The following is a 17764-nucleotide window of genomic DNA, read 5'->3' on the forward strand; positions in this document are numbered from 1 at the left end:
CATCTGATTTAAGTCTAACCATTCTAGTCACTTGGTCATAGTGTAGGACCATATCGGGGTGCTCGCTGCTCTGGTCTAGTATAAGGCTGTTCGTGTTTTCCAGCAGTTCAGGGATGTTTGAGTAATAACCACGTCGCAGACGATAGGACCATGTTTTTTCTCCATTACCAATTTCAAATCGGGAATCAGATGTTAGATTGTTCCAACTGTGTGGGTACTGTATCTCAACCAGACCTACTTCCCATGCCCCTGGTAGATCCAGGGGCCTTGCTAGGTGAATAGTAAAAGCTGAGCTAGTGTTCTGCGGAAAAACAGTTACACAGGCATTGCTAGGCAGAGTAATGTAAAAACCACTATCCCCCATTCTTCTGTGCAGGTTCACAAAGATCAGAAGCAAGTACCCAACTGTTGAACTTACTGGGCCAACCTAACCATTTCACTAAATGATACTTTTTCCTACCCCTGCCTTTTGTTGATAGAATTGATTCAATCCTGTACAACTTGTCCTGTTTGTTATTAATCTTCTGCAACTCTTCAGAATAGAAAGAACCAATTACAGGCTCCCCAGCATAATCTTTTAACAGGAAGACAGGTTTCCTTCCTCTTCTGATGACCTGATCCACTATAAACAGCTCTATGGTGAAATTTTGTTCATACCCCTCGACAAATGCCCCCTTGCTTTTAGAAATCCTTACGTGGTCTCCTTTCCTGAACAGCGTTGATACCTCTTTTCTGTAAATACAGTCTCCATAAATGGTTTTCCATACCTCCAGGGCGTTAGAATGGTTAATATCAATAGGCCTTGCTCTGATAGTTCTATGAAAACTATGATTATAACTTTTTAAGAGTTGTGGTGGGATATCGATATAACTATAGGTATTGTTAGCTGTAAAATACCTCCACATTTTTGATTTCAGAGTACGGTTAAATCTTTCAACAATAGCAGCTTTTACTTCATTATTGCTGACGAAGTGGTGAACTCCATGCTGCTTTAACAAGGCGTTTACGACTCTGTTTAGAAACTCTTTGCCTCGGTCCGTTTGGAGCTTTCGGGGCTTTCTTCCACTCTGACTGAATATAACGTTAAAAGCTTTAGAGACCTCTTTGCCTGTCTTGTCTTTTAAAGGCAATGCCCATGCATACTTAGACAGAATATCTATGACTGTTAAAATGTACCTATAGTTCTTGTTGTGCTTAGAAAATTGTTGCATATCTACTAAGTCAGCCTGCCATTGGGCATCGATATCAGACACAATAGTCTTGTTTCTTTTAAAATGGATTCTGGCTGGCTTATGCAACGTGTAAGCATCTTGGTCTGAAAGCCATGTCATAACATGTTTCCTTCTTAGTGTTTTACTGTGCTTTTTTGCCTCCTGAAATAGATGGTTCACTCCCCCAAAGCTCCCAGCCTCCTCAAGTGTGTAATATGTGGTTTTTAGAATTTCATCATGCTCTCCCATATTGCTGGTTGATACAGGTATGGACACCTGTGGTTAAAGTAAACTATTTTTATTGGTACCAAAAAAACCCTCCTGCTTCAAGCTTTCAGGGTTCAGGCTTGGGACAGACACATGAAATGCAGGAAATATTAACAGCCTGCAAACTCTCAATGTGTAGATTTTCCATATCACCATCATGCGTCACATCTTCCTATAGAAAAATAAAGAGAGGCACTTTAGCATTGGGGTTGCCCCAAACTGGGAAAAACAACACACTAATAAAAATACAGCTCAGAAACACCTACCTGTAGACACCCTTGCTCCATGCCTTCATTTAAATCTTCCAGCCACTCATTTTCTTCAGCCTCCATTTCCACCATGGGTTTAAAAAGTACACTTCCATCCACAACCTCGGCAGATTTCATAAGTTGTTCTTCCTTCAGGAAATGAGCCTTCAGATCACACCCACAATCACACTCTGTGTTGGACATGGATTCACTAGAATTTGCCTGGAATGAGGTTTCAGGGTCTGGATATTGTCTGGCAGTGAACACCGCTACAGGTAAGTTTGGGGTTGAAACAGACTGTTTTTTTCTAAAATGCTCTGATTCTTCCTTTCCACTGCTAATTTTTATACTCACTGGTGGAAACGATAATCTCCTAGGCTTTACCCACCTTTTTGAGCGCATTTTCAAAGGGGCTAGAGGATAGGAAAAACCTACTAGCCCCGAGGCTGATTCGCACGCTGGTTCCATGTTCGATCCTCAGAGCGTGTCTGGGCATGCAAAATGCACTTCTGTACCAGGTCTCTCCATCCCCTCTCCTGATTGGTTGGGGATTCAAAACCTCCCCCTTGGGTGACGTAGCTGCAGAGGGGTTACTTATCCCTATTGGGCTGCTCTGGAGAGGAGGGGGTGGAAATGGACCCCTTCGGGGTCCATTTCCGGCACCCTAATTTCACCTAGGGGTTTTAAACCTCTTCAGATTGGTCCCCTGGAGACCACATGCTCGTAGAGGGGTCACATGCCCCTATAGGGAGCAGTCTGGAGAGGGGGCGGAAATGCACCCCTTTGGGGTGCAATTCCGGTACCCTGTTTTCAAATTTGGGGTTTTAAACCTCTTCAGATTGGTCCCCTGGAGACCACATGCTCGTAGAGGGGTCACATGCCCCTATAGGGAGCAGTCTGGAGAGGGGGCAGAAATGCACCCCTTTGGGGTGCAATTCCGGTACCCTGTTTTCACCTTTGGGGTTTTAAACCTCTTCAGATTGGTCCCCTGGAGACCACGTGCTCATAGAGGGGTCACATGCCCCAATAGGGACCAATCCGGGACCCCGTTTTGAGTAAAAATACGCCATTGGTCCAGCGAGGACCACGTGCTCTGGGGGGGTCACAGGGCTACCGTTTCTGGGGTGGGGCACGAGGGCTGGGGCTTCTGGGGGACAGGATATCCGGTGAGGTCACCAGGGGAAATGGAAATCACGGGGTGGGCCTTCCGGGGTGGGCCTTCTGGGGGGCTTCCGCTGACGTCACCCATCAAACTCAAAAGGGGCGTGGCGTAGCAGTTTTGACGTGAGGTGGTCTACTATTACTACTTATAGCCCCTGAAATGTATTCTGGTGCAATCCAGTCCTATATATGTCTACTCCAAATTAAGCCTCATTGAGTTAAATGGATACATATATAGGATTGCAGATTAATTTTTACCTCTGAAAGGAACACACTGTCAAACATAGAATTTAAGAGACATACTTTTCTGGACATGTTTGAAACAGTCGGATAGGTGGGAAGGGAGTTGTGTTAATCTAGTTGGGTCTTCAACATAGTGCTTTCCAGATGTTGTTGGGTTACAGCTCTCATCAGTCTCAGACTACATAACCAATTATTGGGGATGATGGAAATTGTAGTCCTACAACATCTGGAGGGCACCACATTGGATATCCCTGCTCTGTAAGGCCCCACAAGTAAGTTTTGTTGTATGCAATACATACAAGAACATAAGAGCCTGCTGGATCCAACCAGTTGCCCATCTAGTCCAGCATTCTGTTCTCACAGCAGCCAATCAGATGCCCTAAAGGGAAGCTCACAAGCAGGACCTGAGTGCATGAGCAGCACTCTCCTCACTTGTATTTCCAGCAACTGTCTCTGACAGTGGCAGTAGGACATAGCCATCATTGCTAGGTGCCGCTGATAGCTTTACCCTCCATAAATTTGTCTAATCCTCTTTTAAAGCCATCCAAGTTGGTGCCCATCACTGCTTCTTGTGGTAGCAAACTCCATAGATTCACTATATACTGTGCAAGACTATATTTTTAATTGCAGGAGAAGGGATAATGTTTATTCTGGTGGATTACTTTTGATATGTGCATTTTCTGTTTACCTATGTTATGTCTCTTAAGTTCTACTCTGACAGTTCAATCATGCATACATGTCTACCCAATGAGTTCAATAGGACTTACTCCCAGGTAAGTATGTACAGGATTACATTACCTCTAAGTTACACATTTGACAAAGAAAAATACAAAGGCAACTAGTAAAATACTAAAGTTTGCATTTTTCTTTGATGATAGGGGATTGCCATATTGATAAAAATGTGTTTTAGTTGAAAGGGATACTGCTGTGTTTTTTGCAGCACAACACAAGCATGCCTTCAAGTGCCGCAACAGAATGCCTGTTAAGTACTAGTGGCAATGTAATGACTGCAAAAAAACATCCCTTGTCTGGCATGCTCTTTGAGCAAAGATGAGACATAACACAAATGTATTGTAAAAGCAGCATTTCAAGTGTAAAATTTGATTTTGAGTGAAAAAGTATATGTATGTTGGGGTATCACCATTGCTGGGGGCGGTGGATGTGAGGTTCTGTTATGCCATTCTGTTAATCTCATGGATAAAAAATATATATTTTGCTACTCTCTGTGCGTTTGTTTGTTTTTAATGTTGTTTTAGGGTACTTAGATGTGCAGCAGCCAAAGCTGGCACCTTGTAAGCACTCCATTTTAAAAAAAAAAGTACCACAAGTGTAATTGTAGCGATTAATTGTTAAGATTACTGTCAGAGCAATTGTAATTACAATGGTAATTTATTACTTTTTGGGGCCATTTAACAGTAATTGTAATTTATTACTTTTTAAAAGAAATCTTCCAAGCTCTGAAATTACTGAAACCCCCTCCCTTGAGAAGTGCAGATTACTATTTCCCCTACATTTAGGAGGAAGTCCTGATGAACCTAGTGGAACTTTCTTCCAAATAAACTTGCAGAGGATAAGGCTGCATAATTTTATATATGCTATAAGAGGAGGAATCCACTACCGCTGTTGGTTATTGCAAAACTAGGCATGGCTCAGTACACCTGTGCCTTGGTCATGTGGCAATCCAAATAATTTTTCTCACAAGTAAGATTTGCACAAGAAATACTGAGTAAAAATCTTGCATGAGAAACAGCCTCCATGTAAAGTTAGATCTGACATTTTAATAACATTTTGTAGGACAGGAAAAGAAAGATTTAGGAGTTTTGAAAACTGAAGTGAAACTAGATTTCCTCTTTAGGAAGAGTCCCTATAGAGGGTAATTATTATTAATTTATTTTGGTAAATTTGGTGGTTTTGCAGCATGGTAAGACAAAATTAACTTGATTACTCTGAAGGAAGCCCTTTCCAAATGAGACATTTGGTCTTACCATGAAATCGGTCTTCTCTGTGCATGTCAAATGATGATATCAGGTGGGTAACTAGCTCCACCTAGCGGTTGAAGGCAAGAGAGCACTGATGAATTTTTGCAGGCGCTTCCTGGTCCAGTCCTGTTCTTGTTTCAGTTTCACAAAGCTCGGTTGGGCCCTCTCTGCTCCTTGGTTCAGGCCTATATTCTCTGTTCTAATTATTCTAATTGTTATTGTGTGCTTATTTAATGATGTTTTTTCCTTGCTGTTTTGTATTTTTCTCCTGGTTTCCCAGCCCTTTTTAAAAAAAGGCAGGTGTCATTTTTGTTTCCCTCGGAGTACCACGGCTTGGAGCCTTCATGAGGGTTTTTTATGTATTTATTTATTGCATTTGTATACCGCCCCATAGCTGAAGCTCTCTGGGCAGTTTACAACAATTAAAAACATTAAAAACAAATATACAAATTTAAAAAACACATTTTTAAAAAGCCATTTAAAAGCACATGCTAAAATGCCTGTGAGAAGAGGAAAGTCTTGACCTGGCACCGAAAAGATAACAGTGTTGGTGCCAGGTGCGCCTCGTCAGGAAGATCATTCCATAATTTGGGGGCCACCACTGAGAAGGCCCTGTCCCTTGTTGCCAGACTCCCAGCTTCCCTCCGAGTAGGCACCCGGAGGAGGGCCTTGGATGTTGAGCATAGTGTATGGGTGGGTTCATCTCGGGAGAGGCATTCCATCAGGTAATTTGGTCCTAAGTTGTGTAAAGCTTTATAGGTTAAAACCAGCACTTTGAATCGAGCTTGGAAACATACAGGCAGCCAATGCAAGCGGGCCAGAATCGGTTTTATATGTTCGGACCGTCTGGTCCCTGTTACCAATCTGGCTGATGCATTTTGCACAAGCTGCAGTTTCCAAACCATCTTCAAAGGCAGCCCCATGTAGAGCGCATTGCAGTAATCTAACTTGGAGGTTACCAGAGCATGGACAACTTAAGCCAGGTTATCCCTGTCCAGATAGGGGCACAGCTGGGCCATCAACTGAAGTTGGTAGAAGGCACTCAGTGCCACCAAGGCTACTTGAGTCTCAAGTGACAGAGCTGGTTCTAGGACAGTGAATTTCAAATGGTGCTCCCAGGCACACTGGTGCGCCCTAAAAGGTGGCTAGGTGTGCCTCAGATATTATGAAAGTATATTTTTAAAATGAGAAGAAACCCATTTGTATAGGGTAAGTAATAGTTTTCTATAGTTTATTTTTATTCATAGTTTAAAATACATTAATATATTTTTAATTTTGTACACGAAGTGTGCCAGAAATTTTTTATATGTTTTACAGTGCACCGCGAACCAAAAAAGTTTGAGAACCACTGTTCTAGGAGAACCCCCAAGCTACGAACCTGCTCTTTCAGGGGGAGCGCAACCCCATCCAGGACAGGTTGGACATCCACCATACTGTCAAAAGAACTACCCACTAGCAGCATCTCAGTCTTGTCTGGATTGAGCCTCAGTTTATTAGCCCTCATTCAGTCCATTGTTGCAGGCAGACACTAGTTCAGTACATTGACAGCCTCACCTGAAGATGATGAAAAGGAGAAATAGAGCTGCATGTCATCAGCATACTGATGACAACGCACTCCAAAGCTCCTGATGACCACACCCAACACTTTCATGTAGATGTTGAACAGCATGGGGGACAGAACTGATCCCTGCAGAACCCCATACAGGACAGTCCAGGGTGCTGAGCAATGTTTCCCAAGCACCACCTTCTGGAACCAACCTGCCAAGTAGGAGTGGAACCATCACCATTCACTACCTCCCACTCCCAACTCAGCCAGTCTCCTTAGAAGGATACCATGGTCGATGGTATCGAAAGCCGCTGAGAAATCAAGGATAATCAACAGAGTCACACTCCCCCTGTCTCTCTCCCAACAGAGGTCATCATACAGGGCGACCAAGGCTGTTTCTGTGCCAAAACCAGACCTGAAACCCTACTGAAATGGATCCAGACAATCAGTCTCATCCAAGAGTGTCTGGAGCTGGCCCACAGCCACTCATTCAAGGACCTTGCCCAGTAATGGAACATTTGCTACCGGCCTATAGTTATTAAGATTTTCTGGGTCCAGGGAGGGTCTCTTCAGGACTGGTCTCACTACCGCCTCATTCAGGGAGCCAGGGACCACCCCCTCTCATAGAGAGGCATTAATCACTTCCCTGGCCCAGCCAGCTGTTCCATCCCTGCTAGCTTTTATTAGCCAAGAAGGGCAAGGATCCAGTGCAGACATGGTTGCACGAACCTGTCCAAGCACCTTGTCAACTTTCTCAAGCTGCACCAACTGAAACTCATCCAAGAAATCAGGACAAGGCTGTGCTCTAGATACCCCGCTTGATTCACCTGCTATAACACTGGAGTCTAAGTCCTGGTGGATGCTAAAGATTTTATCCTGGAAGTGCCTAGCAAATTCATTACAGTGGGCCTCAAATGGTTCTACCATGTCCTTGGGGCCAGCGTGTAATAGCCCCTGGACAATTCTGAAGAGCTCCACTGGGCGGTAGATTGATGATTTGATAGTGGCAGCAAAATATTGTTTTTTCGCTGCCCTCACTGCCCCTAAATACAGCTTACTATAGGCACTTACCAGTGTGTAATTGCATCCACCAGAAGTTCATCTCCATCTGCACTCAAGCTGTCTCCTATATTTTTTCATCGCTCTCAGCTCTGGGGTATATCATGGAGCCATATGAGCTCTACACAGGAGAGGGTGCTCAGGAGCAATCATGTGAACCGTCTGGGTCATTTCTGTATCCCACAGTTCAATCAGGGTTTCAACAGAAGCGCCAGCCCTATCAGCCGGAAAACTCCCCATCCTGATCCATTAGTCTCTGGGGGCGGACCAGCTTAATAGGTCCCCCACCCTTGCAGAGGGGAAAAGCCACTGTAAGTCTAAACTTCAGCAAGCAGTGATCTGTCCATGACAGAGGGACTGATGTAAGGGCCCCCACATTCAGATCACCATCTCCATGTCCAGTTGCAAAAACCAAGTCTAGAGTATGCCCTGCTACATGTGTTGGGCCAATGGCATATTAGGACAGTCCCATGGTTGTCATGGCGACCATGAAATGCTGAACTGCCCTGGATAAGGTGGCCTTGGCATGGATGTTGACATCCCCCAGAACCAACAGTCTGGGGGATCTCAAAAGTACACCTGAGACCACCTCCGTCAGCTCAGCTAGGGAGTCTGTTGGGCAGCAGGGTGGGCGGTACACCAACAGAATCCCAAGTTTATCCCGCTGACCCAACACAAGGTGCAAACACTCCAGACCAGTAGTCACATGGACAGGGTGCTTGCAGAGGGAGATGGAGCTCCTATAGACTACAGCAACCCCCCTTCCCCGACCATCAGGTCTAACCTGATGCTGAACCAGGTACCCTGGTGGACATAGCTGGGAGAGACTGACTCCTCCCTGCTCACCCACCCAGGTCTCGGCTATACATGCCAGATTGGCTGCCTCATCCACAATTAAATCATGAATGAGGGAAATGTTATTATGCACCGATCTGGCGTTTAGGAGCAGCATCCGGAGGTCTGAGAGCTGGCTGATAGGGCAACCAACAAACCTGTGGGTGTGGGGAGGACCGGAACAAGGCACAGTCATTAACTGCCTGTTCTGCATTCCCCTTACCTGGTAAGTCCTCCTCACAACACCCTCTACCCATCACTACACTAATTGGGGGGCCTCAATTCTCCCCACTTGGCTCTGAGTCCTCTCTCCCAGGCACATGACTCAAGACCCGCAAAAAGCCAGGCAATCTGCAAAGCCCCTCTCAGTCATCAGCAGCCATGCACCCTCCTTGCAGCTCCCCCACTAGCCTCGCAGCTCTCTCCTCCCCCCCCTAGAGCGGGAACGGCAGTGGCAGCCACTTTCTCCTTCTGGCAGCCTCTCCGCGAATGGGGCTGCCGCCTGGATTGCACTGCAGCCTTGCAGGCCTCCCGATTATAGCCAGCCTCTTCCCGCATGTCCACGGGAAAGAAGCGCAACAGGGAGCGTCCACCAGTTCATTCTCCCTTCCTGCCGCTGAACTAGCGCGGAGTTGGACTTAAGCATGGCAGTGGCCCCTTTTCACCCAACATGAGGTTTCCACTGCCCCCCACATCTCCTAAGTACCATCTCTGAGGCCTTTTGCCCCTATAAGCCCTGCTGCATGTTGCACCCATGGAGAAAGCAACCCGCAAGATTGAAAACCCCTCTAAGAGGATGAAACCGCTTTCCCCCCTCCGCCAGCATCTGATGCAGCATAGGAACCTTTACCCCTTCAGAGACCAGTTCCTTCATATCCTCTGGTGGCACAGTCAGAGGCAGCAATGGCCCGCCCCTCTACCGGCAGGCACGAGGTGGCTGAGGCACAGGTTATGGTGGGCAGGGTGGCTCTGGATGGCAGGGTGCCTATTTCCTGGCAGCAGGTGTATTCACTAGAAGAACCATATGGCTTCGACACTGGGAAGCAGATCCCACGGCTCGCTCCAATCTCACCTCAGAACCTTATGTGGGAGGCAAGCTATTTGGAGATGATGCCCTGGCTTATGTTTTGGAACCTAAGGAGAAGAGAAAGTCCATGCCATCCTCCAGGAAAAGGGATGACAAGGTATGTTCGGTGTTCTTTCCACCCTTACCTGTCGTCTCAGTCCTTTCATGGCTCCAGGGCATCCGGACGAGCAAAGGACACCTGCTCCAATCGCCCATTCTGGAACAGACAATGCAATCAACCTAGGACACAATAACATTTCTCCGATCACTTGGGTTTTGGTTCCCAGTCGAGGGGAAATAAGCATCAGTTCTGATGCCAACATTCCACCAGTGGAAGGCCATCACCAACACTTTGCTCACCAGTGGAATGACACATCATCAGACCAATGGATATTACACACCCTCTAGTACGGCCTAAGGTTGGAGCTCACCTCCACTTTTCCGGCAAATTCTATTCAGCTTCTCCACACAAGAGGGAAAGGGTCCTGCAGGCGATTTCCAATCTGATTCAGATTGTGGCTATAGAAGCCATCCTGGCAGGGGAGAAAGCTTTGGGAAACTACTCTTTGTTCTTCACAGTCACGAAAAAAGATGGATTGTACAGGGTGGTACTGGATCTAAAGAACCTCATTGAATTCATAAAGTACCGCAAGTTTCGCATGGACTCCTTACTCTCAATCAAAGAAAAGAGGACTTTCTCTCCTCGATCGACCTGAAGGAAGCCTACCTCCATGTTCCTATATTTCCTCCCCACAGGTGCTATCACAGGTTTGTGGTGGGTCGAGACCATTTTCAATAGAGGGCTATGCCATTTGGCCTGTCATCTGCCCCAGGGTATTCACAAAAATCATGTTTTTCCTAGTGGTACACCTCAGGAAACAAGGGGTTCATGTTTTTCCCTATCTGGACGACTTCCTGATTTGGTCCCCATCATTACACAAGGCCTGGGAAGACCTTCACATCACCTTGGCATGCCTGAAGGACCACGGCTTCCTAGTCAACAAATCCAAGAGTCAGCTATTTCCATCTCACAGCATAATTCATCTGGGAGCCACTATAGACTCATGGGAGGGAACCTTAAGGTTATCCCAAGAAAGAGTAAACAAGATACGGGCGATGGTGTCAAAAGTTCTGTTATCCAACTCAGCAGATCTGATGCAATTGGCTGCTCTCCTGGGGCTGATGGTGTCTACATTCCAAACTACACCTTGGGCATGTTATCACTCTCGGGCCCTTCAAGGCACCACCACAGGTACGTCAAGCGCTATTATGGTGAGTTCATGAACCCAACCTGTTAAGAGGAGAGCCATTTCAGGATCCCCCTCGAACCCTGATCATGTCAGATGCCAACCTATCAGGCTTTTTCATCCAGATCCGGGGTGGTTGGCACTTCATGTATGGAATTTGAGCCGAAGCGCCTCGTGAAGAAAGGCATCCCTCCCCAAGCACTGGAAACCATGATGGCTTCTATATTGGTTATTGTATTTTATCGTGTTTTATTGTACGCCGCCTAGAGTGGCCACTGGCTAGATAGGCGGCCTATAAATTAAAGTTTATTATTATTATTATTATTATGTCCCTCCACAGTCAGACTATACTAGGGCACATGGAAGACCTTCTCAGCCTGGTCACAGAAGAAAGGAATTCTTCCACGGAAAGTGGGAATCATTGAGGTACTCTCTTTCTTGCAAGATGGCTTATCAATGGGCCTCAGACCAAACATCTTGAGGCACCAAGCATCAACATTATCATCCATACTCTCCAGATCCGCGGACAATCCACTCGGCTCTCATCTTTTTATCAAACATTTCTTTAGGGGGGCAATCTTATCAGCGCCACCTACTGTTCACCACTACCCGACCTGAGACCTGCACAAGGTGTTAACGGCCCTTCAAAAACCTCCATTTGGACCTTTAAGTCAAATTCCTCTTCATCTGCTGTCTTCTTTATGAACCCCTTTAAAGGTCTGCTGTCCTTTAAAGTGTTGTTTCTTGTGGCCATTACTTCGGCCCATAGAGTGCCTGAGTTGAATGCTCTATGTGTGCATAAGAGCTTGTGTGTGTTTCATATGGATAGAGTAGTCCTTCGCACAGTTCCTTCCTTTTGTCCCAAAGTCCTGTCCACCTTCAACTGTCAACAGAAACTGGTACTGCCATCCTTCTGTCCAAATCTGATTCACCCCACTGAGAAGGTGTGGCACTCACTCGATGTGAGGAGACCCTTTAAGTATATATTTCTAAGACTAAGTCGTTTAGGAAAACAGATAATTTGTTTGTGTCTTTTCACCCAGCGTCTCTGGGGAACAAGGTTTCCACTTCTATGTTAGCTAGATGGATCAAAGCATGCATTTCCTTGGCATATGCCTCACTAAGACTGACCCGGCCAGCCAGCATAGTGGCTCACTCCATGAGATTGGCGGCCACATCAGCAGCTTTTTCCTGCAATGCTTCTCTGACAGAGATCTGTAGGGTGGCTACATGGGCCACTCCTAATACGTTCATTAACAATTATAAGATAGACGCATAAGCATCAGCTGAGGCAGCTTTTGGGAGGAGATGCTATAGGCTCAGCACGTCCTCTCAGACCACTAGAGTTCGCAGCCCAGTGTTATCCCCACCCTACATGGGTCAACTTTGGTATGTCCTGCCTGATAACATCTTTTACATGCACAGAAGAGACATTTGGTCTTACCGTGAAATCGGTCTTCTCTGTGCATGTCAAAAGATGTTATCAGGGCCACTCCCTAGGAGGGCTGGGCTGCTGTGGCAAGCACAAATAGGCCTTTAGCAGATAGTGTATGAGTACTGTTGTCTGCTTCTGTTAATGTGTTCTTCCTATTCTTTTCCTCATTTATTAGCTAGCTACCCACCTGATATCATCTTTTACGTGCACAGGAGAAGGAGGGAGGACCCTGAAACAACAAAAGGAGCCAGAGCCCAGTGGCATTATTAAGAGAGTGTGCAGGGCTGCACGCTACACCCTCCAACCAAAGGCAAAAAGGGGAAACACACATCATTTGCTTGGAAGCATTGCCTGGTTTCCCTTGCCTCAGGGTGCAACTCTGGCATATTCTGATTTTGCTGCAGAGCTCACCTGTATTTGGATGGGCTGAATACATATAATAGGGTGAAATGTTTCCCTCATGCAGTCATCTACAGTCTCCTTATAATTTTCTGTTTTCCAAAACTACTGATTTTAGTCTATATATTAATACTCTTGACTGCTATGAAACTGTAAAATTATCCTTAGTTTTATTAATTATGTAACTGCTGAGAACATATATTTTAATTTATTCATAGAAATTTAGATTGCCTCATGTTCTTTGGTTTAGACTGGCCTATTGAGAGGGATGTAACTATGTGGTTCCTCCTTGCATTGTTTTTTCTTGTGATATGGGTTGGTTTTGTGGCAAAGCAGGAGGATCTTTATTTTTATTTTCACCTAGTAAAAATGACAGGGAATTTTGTGTTCCAGTTGAAGACGAAGGATATAAAAATGTCATTAAATATGGTGAGAAACTATGCATTTGGAATTTCAAACACACACACACTTTCTTACCTTTGACTCGTGTTTATATTGTACATTCACTACTGTCAGAATCAAGGAACATGTGCTGTTAGTCTGGAAATAAACCTTCCAAAACATGTATGTTAAAACAAGTGCAAATCTGCTAGAACCCAGAGTTTAACTGGTTTTAGAGCTTAGCCAATGGCTGGAGTATCTTTAATTTCATAAGCACAGGTGTAAGGTATGGCTTTCATTCAAATTCATTTTCCAGTAGGGGTATGATAATATGATTTCTCCTTTATTCTCTTCACATACCAATCCTAAATTGATTATACGCATTTATAGCAAACAAATGTTTATTCCTTATATTTTCTTGTTTGGCTTGTCAGTTATCAAAACAGTGGTACTGTGGTGTATGGTTATAAATTTCACAGTCAAATGAAGACTTTGAAACCTGAACACAGAAAAGTTAGCTTCACAAACATATAGTGGATCTCATATGTTGACATCAAAATGCTTTAATATCCTGTATGCTAATAAGGAATGTTAAGGGATTTCACTGTTTGGCTTTCATAATTTCTCTCACACAAAGTGAGAAAAAGCCATTTCAATAAATTGACATGTGCATGCAATATATAGGGTTCTCTGGAACTTGACACAGCAATGATTTAGATCATTCAAAATAAAGTGTATAATGGTTATTCTTATAGTACACTATACATACACTGAAATGTATTTGAACATTATTGAATAGCAAGTTGTAATTCAGAGTAGCTTAAACTGGGAAATACATTTTTGTGACTGGACTTGGGGAAAATACTTTCAAGCTAGGGAAATGCTGACTACACCATCTAACCAGTGATTTTACATAGATAACGTGTCTGCTGTTCAGAGCATGTAACCCAAAAGGGAAAAGGGGAGCCATAACAATAGCACAAATGCTTTGTCACTAATTCTGAATTATAATAGTTTTTGAATTATAATAGTTTTTCTTAAGTATTTTAATGAATAAGATGACAAGTAATTCAACACTCAGCATAGCTCAAATAGTGTACGGTTTTATTTTTAAAATATTATGATCAGCTTGAGAACTTATAGAGGAAATTTCCATATGGATTTCCAATAAAATAGTTATTTTAAGAGATAAACCGCTAAATGTTTATGGAACTGCTTTCTCTTATGATTTAAGAAATTGTGACAAAACTTTCAGGGAACTGGCGAAGTTGCAAAAACGGTCTTTAGCAAAATGTTATTCTGGAAAAGGTGCTTAAATAAAGCAATGATCATTATAGTGGAGATCAGTCGCATGTGTGAGGTGGGGCTCTGCCTCCGGCTGGAATGGGGCAGGCCATGAGTGGGGGAGCCACATACACCTGCACCCACCACAACCAACCTGGTGCTCAACCACCCTGCCCAATTCTGGTCCTGGCAAATGGTAGTACTGCTGCAGCTGGGAAAGCAATGCAATGGTGGTGCTTCACCTTACATACTACAACTGCTGGAGATTGCTCTCTTGCCCCCAAACAATGAAATTTTACACTACCATCTTTCAAGTATTACTACAAAGCAAAACAAAAGGACAAATTCATAGGGATTTTCATTTTTTTTAAAAAAAAGAGCAAGTCATAGAATAGTAATAAGAGTATTCCAAAATAAAGGCATTTCATATTATTTATATCTTTAATAAGGCAAAGAAGGCTAGCATTTTCAATTGCCAATGCATATGCTCTGGATTCATAGTGCTATTTGCACAATCTAAAGCAGATGTGGGGAACTTTTGGCCCTCCAGATGTTGCTGAACTACAGCTCCCATCTTCCCTGGCCATTGGGCATGCTTGCTGGAGCTGATGAGTGTTGTAGTTCAGCAACATCTGGAGGGCCAAAGGGTCTCTGCACCTGCTCCAAAGCAACAACAACCAACCCTTTTAAAAACTCGACAAGTGAAGATCTTGAATTCTACAATGTGGAATAAATCAGAAAAGAACTCTCTCTCCCTGGGATCTTTCCCAACTAATTGTTCCGTGCAGTGTTCCAAAATGGCTCTCTTCTTCTTCTTGTTCTTTTACAAGTTCCATAAATACCTAAAACAAATGAGAACATAAATGCATTAAATTACAACCACATTTCATGTGAATTTTGCTTAGTCACAGGCAAAATTGTGCCCTAAGCTAGGGTTCTAAATCTCCACAAGTGAATTATTTCCGACAGTACTGAATTACAAATCATCTGTGCATGTAGAAAATAGTTTTTTTGGGGGGGGGGGTCAGTTCTAGATGACACCTCACATTGTAGTGACAAAACATCAAGAGAATGTAACTAATTAATGAAGGCAAATGACAATTGTATATAAGAAATGTAAAGAGAGGTAGCATGTTTCAAACCTATTTTCTAGGGCTGACCTGATTTGTTTTTGAAAAAGTCTGTTTTAATTACCTGTTCAAGTGTTGCTTGAGAGAAGCTGTATTCTTCAACATTAAAAGCATGTCTTGCTGTTAAAAATGTTAGAAAGAAGTCTTTACTCCTCAATTGTAAGCATCAAAGTGGCTGAGCATGTATTTTAAAACTATTAATGTCAGTAAAGATGATAAAAAGGGGCTCTCTTTGAAGTTGTCATAGACACTATGATAGCAAGTTCTGGCTCCTACAAGTCCAGCCATAACAGCGACTGGAAAAGCCACTGTGCATGTTGCAGCACAATGTGTGCCTCCTGTGTATATTAGGAGCCTCTGGAAGATTTTAATATTTAATTAAGGACACTAGGGTTACTCAAACATAGCTTATGGCTGTGAGGGAATGGCAAGTTAATTTCTCAGGAAGCAATCCTGTACCTCTTTAAAATGCTCTAAAGATTACTGACTTTGCTATTCCTCATGACAGCAAGGAAAGAAGGTAACACACCCAATGAGGAAAATGGCTTGGGAGATGATATAAGCTTGTGAATAACTAGACATTTGGATAAAGGAATATGTTGTTTATATAATGCTGTGGGATGATATGATTATACAGGGGAGCTGACAGGATGAATTCAAATTATTACTATATTGGGACAGATAACGGAGAATCAGGTAATTGAGGCTTTACTTAGTTGATTGGTGCCTCACCTTCCTCCAGTTTAGAAAAAGATACTGCAAGCGAGTGGACATCTTCCTTTGGGATTTTATAAGCCAAAACAGAGGCAAAGCTGCAACATACACAAAATAGACATTAGTACATATTACAACAACTAAGCAGCAATCGATGAGACAGAGTGGATATCTATATGGACTAAATTTCCATATAAAACTATATCTGCGGCAACAAAGGAACTGATGTTAAAGGTGGTTCAAAAATGGTATTTAACCCTTGTAAAATTATCCTATATTTCTAAGACTGCCTCCCCTCTTTGCTGGAGGGGTTGCACAGAGAAAGGCTCTTTCATCCATATGTGGTGGACCTGCAGTGAAGTTATGAAGTTCTGGGACGTAGTGTTTTCAGAAATTCAGATTACAAATAATATATATAAATATTCTCGAATTGGCTGTACTAAATTTGTTTCTAAATGAAAATTTGGCCCTTAAGAATAAGCAGTTAATTGGTTTTATATTAGTGGCAGCCAGGTCTCTTGTTGCTCGATTTTGGAAGGACTTGAAGGGCATCTCCATCCTCTTGTGGTACAAAAAACATTTGGCAGTTAGCATTAATAGAAAAAACTTACACAAAAGATAAAAATTGCAAAAGACAGAAAACAAGAGGACACACTTGTCACAGAATGGTGGACTTTATTTCCTACACTAATGAGGAAGATAGCAATATAAAAGTTCCCAAGGTTTTCTACAGTCTATGGATTTTGTAAAGGTGAATTTTTTTGTGTACTATACCTTTTCTCTTTGTATCTAGGTGCAGAAAAAATTGTGTTTGTGGACACTCAATAAGCAGTCAATATATTTTTAATGTCCTGTTTTTGTACCCCATTGTTTTGGTATAACATAAATAAAATAAAAAAATAAAAAACCAAAATATTTTAAACTAAGCAGAAACAAGAATCGCAAGTGGCTTGAGTAATGTTATAGGAGTTATGAACTGTTGAACAAAGATGTCATGTAGTCTAACAGGAAACAATTATTCTGAATTATACTACAGGTTTTATCTAATAAACATTGGACTAGAGGTTTTATCACCAGGGGATATGGGAGGGTGACATTCAACATGTTAGCCTGGTTGCCAGTGCATTCACTGATTAAAAAGCTTCCAAACATCAGTCAGTGGTGACTCCTTCAGAGAAGGAGAAGTGTTGACTGCCCATATCAAAAATTAAGGGCTTCTTCACTTAAACATTCTTAGATATGCATAATTCCCTCCCATCACATCAAGAAGAAAATAATGAGTGATCCAGGCTGAAGGGGAGGGGGGAGTTAGCTGGATGGTCTGGTAGGTATGAAATCCGAATAAATGCAGTACAGCCTGGTCATGTTATTTCTTCATCTATGCACTGATGGGAAAGTGTGTACAAAGAGCCCAAGGTTTCTTACCCTAGAATAACAGCAAACAGGCTAGAAGCAAACATGACTAAAAGTATAAGTTTGGAGCTGATACAGTAATAGGATCCTGCAATGGATAATGGTTGATATGATTTCCCTTCCACCCCAAAATATTTTGGTATATTT

The 17764-nt window shown here is 43.2% G+C and overlaps 1 protein-coding gene across 7 annotated transcripts in view; it reads right to left on the bottom strand.

Moving 5' to 3' along the window:
• Nucleotides 1-13429: 13429 nt before the first annotated feature.
• The window catches only part of LOC133379761 (cholesterol transporter ABCA5-like), a 139649-nt gene continuing 135314 nt past the window's right edge, over nt 13430-17764 (bottom strand). For all 7 annotated transcript variants that reach the window (XM_061615637.1, XM_061615635.1, XM_061615642.1 and 4 more), the window contains 3 exons: nt 16223-16302; nt 15555-15610; nt 13430-15202 (listed from right to left, as the gene is read on the bottom strand). In XM_061615637.1, coding sequence (XP_061471621.1) covers nt 15095-15202; nt 15555-15610; nt 16223-16302 — 244 coding nt within the window. In that variant the 3' untranslated portion in view covers nt 13430-15094. The remainder of the gene's footprint in view (nt 15203-15554; nt 15611-16222; nt 16303-17764) is intronic.

Source organism: Rhineura floridana, chromosome 3, assembly GCF_030035675.1.
Source record: "Rhineura floridana isolate rRhiFlo1 chromosome 3, rRhiFlo1.hap2, whole genome shotgun sequence".
In the NCBI taxonomy this organism is placed as follows: domain Eukaryota; kingdom Metazoa; phylum Chordata; class Lepidosauria; order Squamata; family Rhineuridae; genus Rhineura; species Rhineura floridana.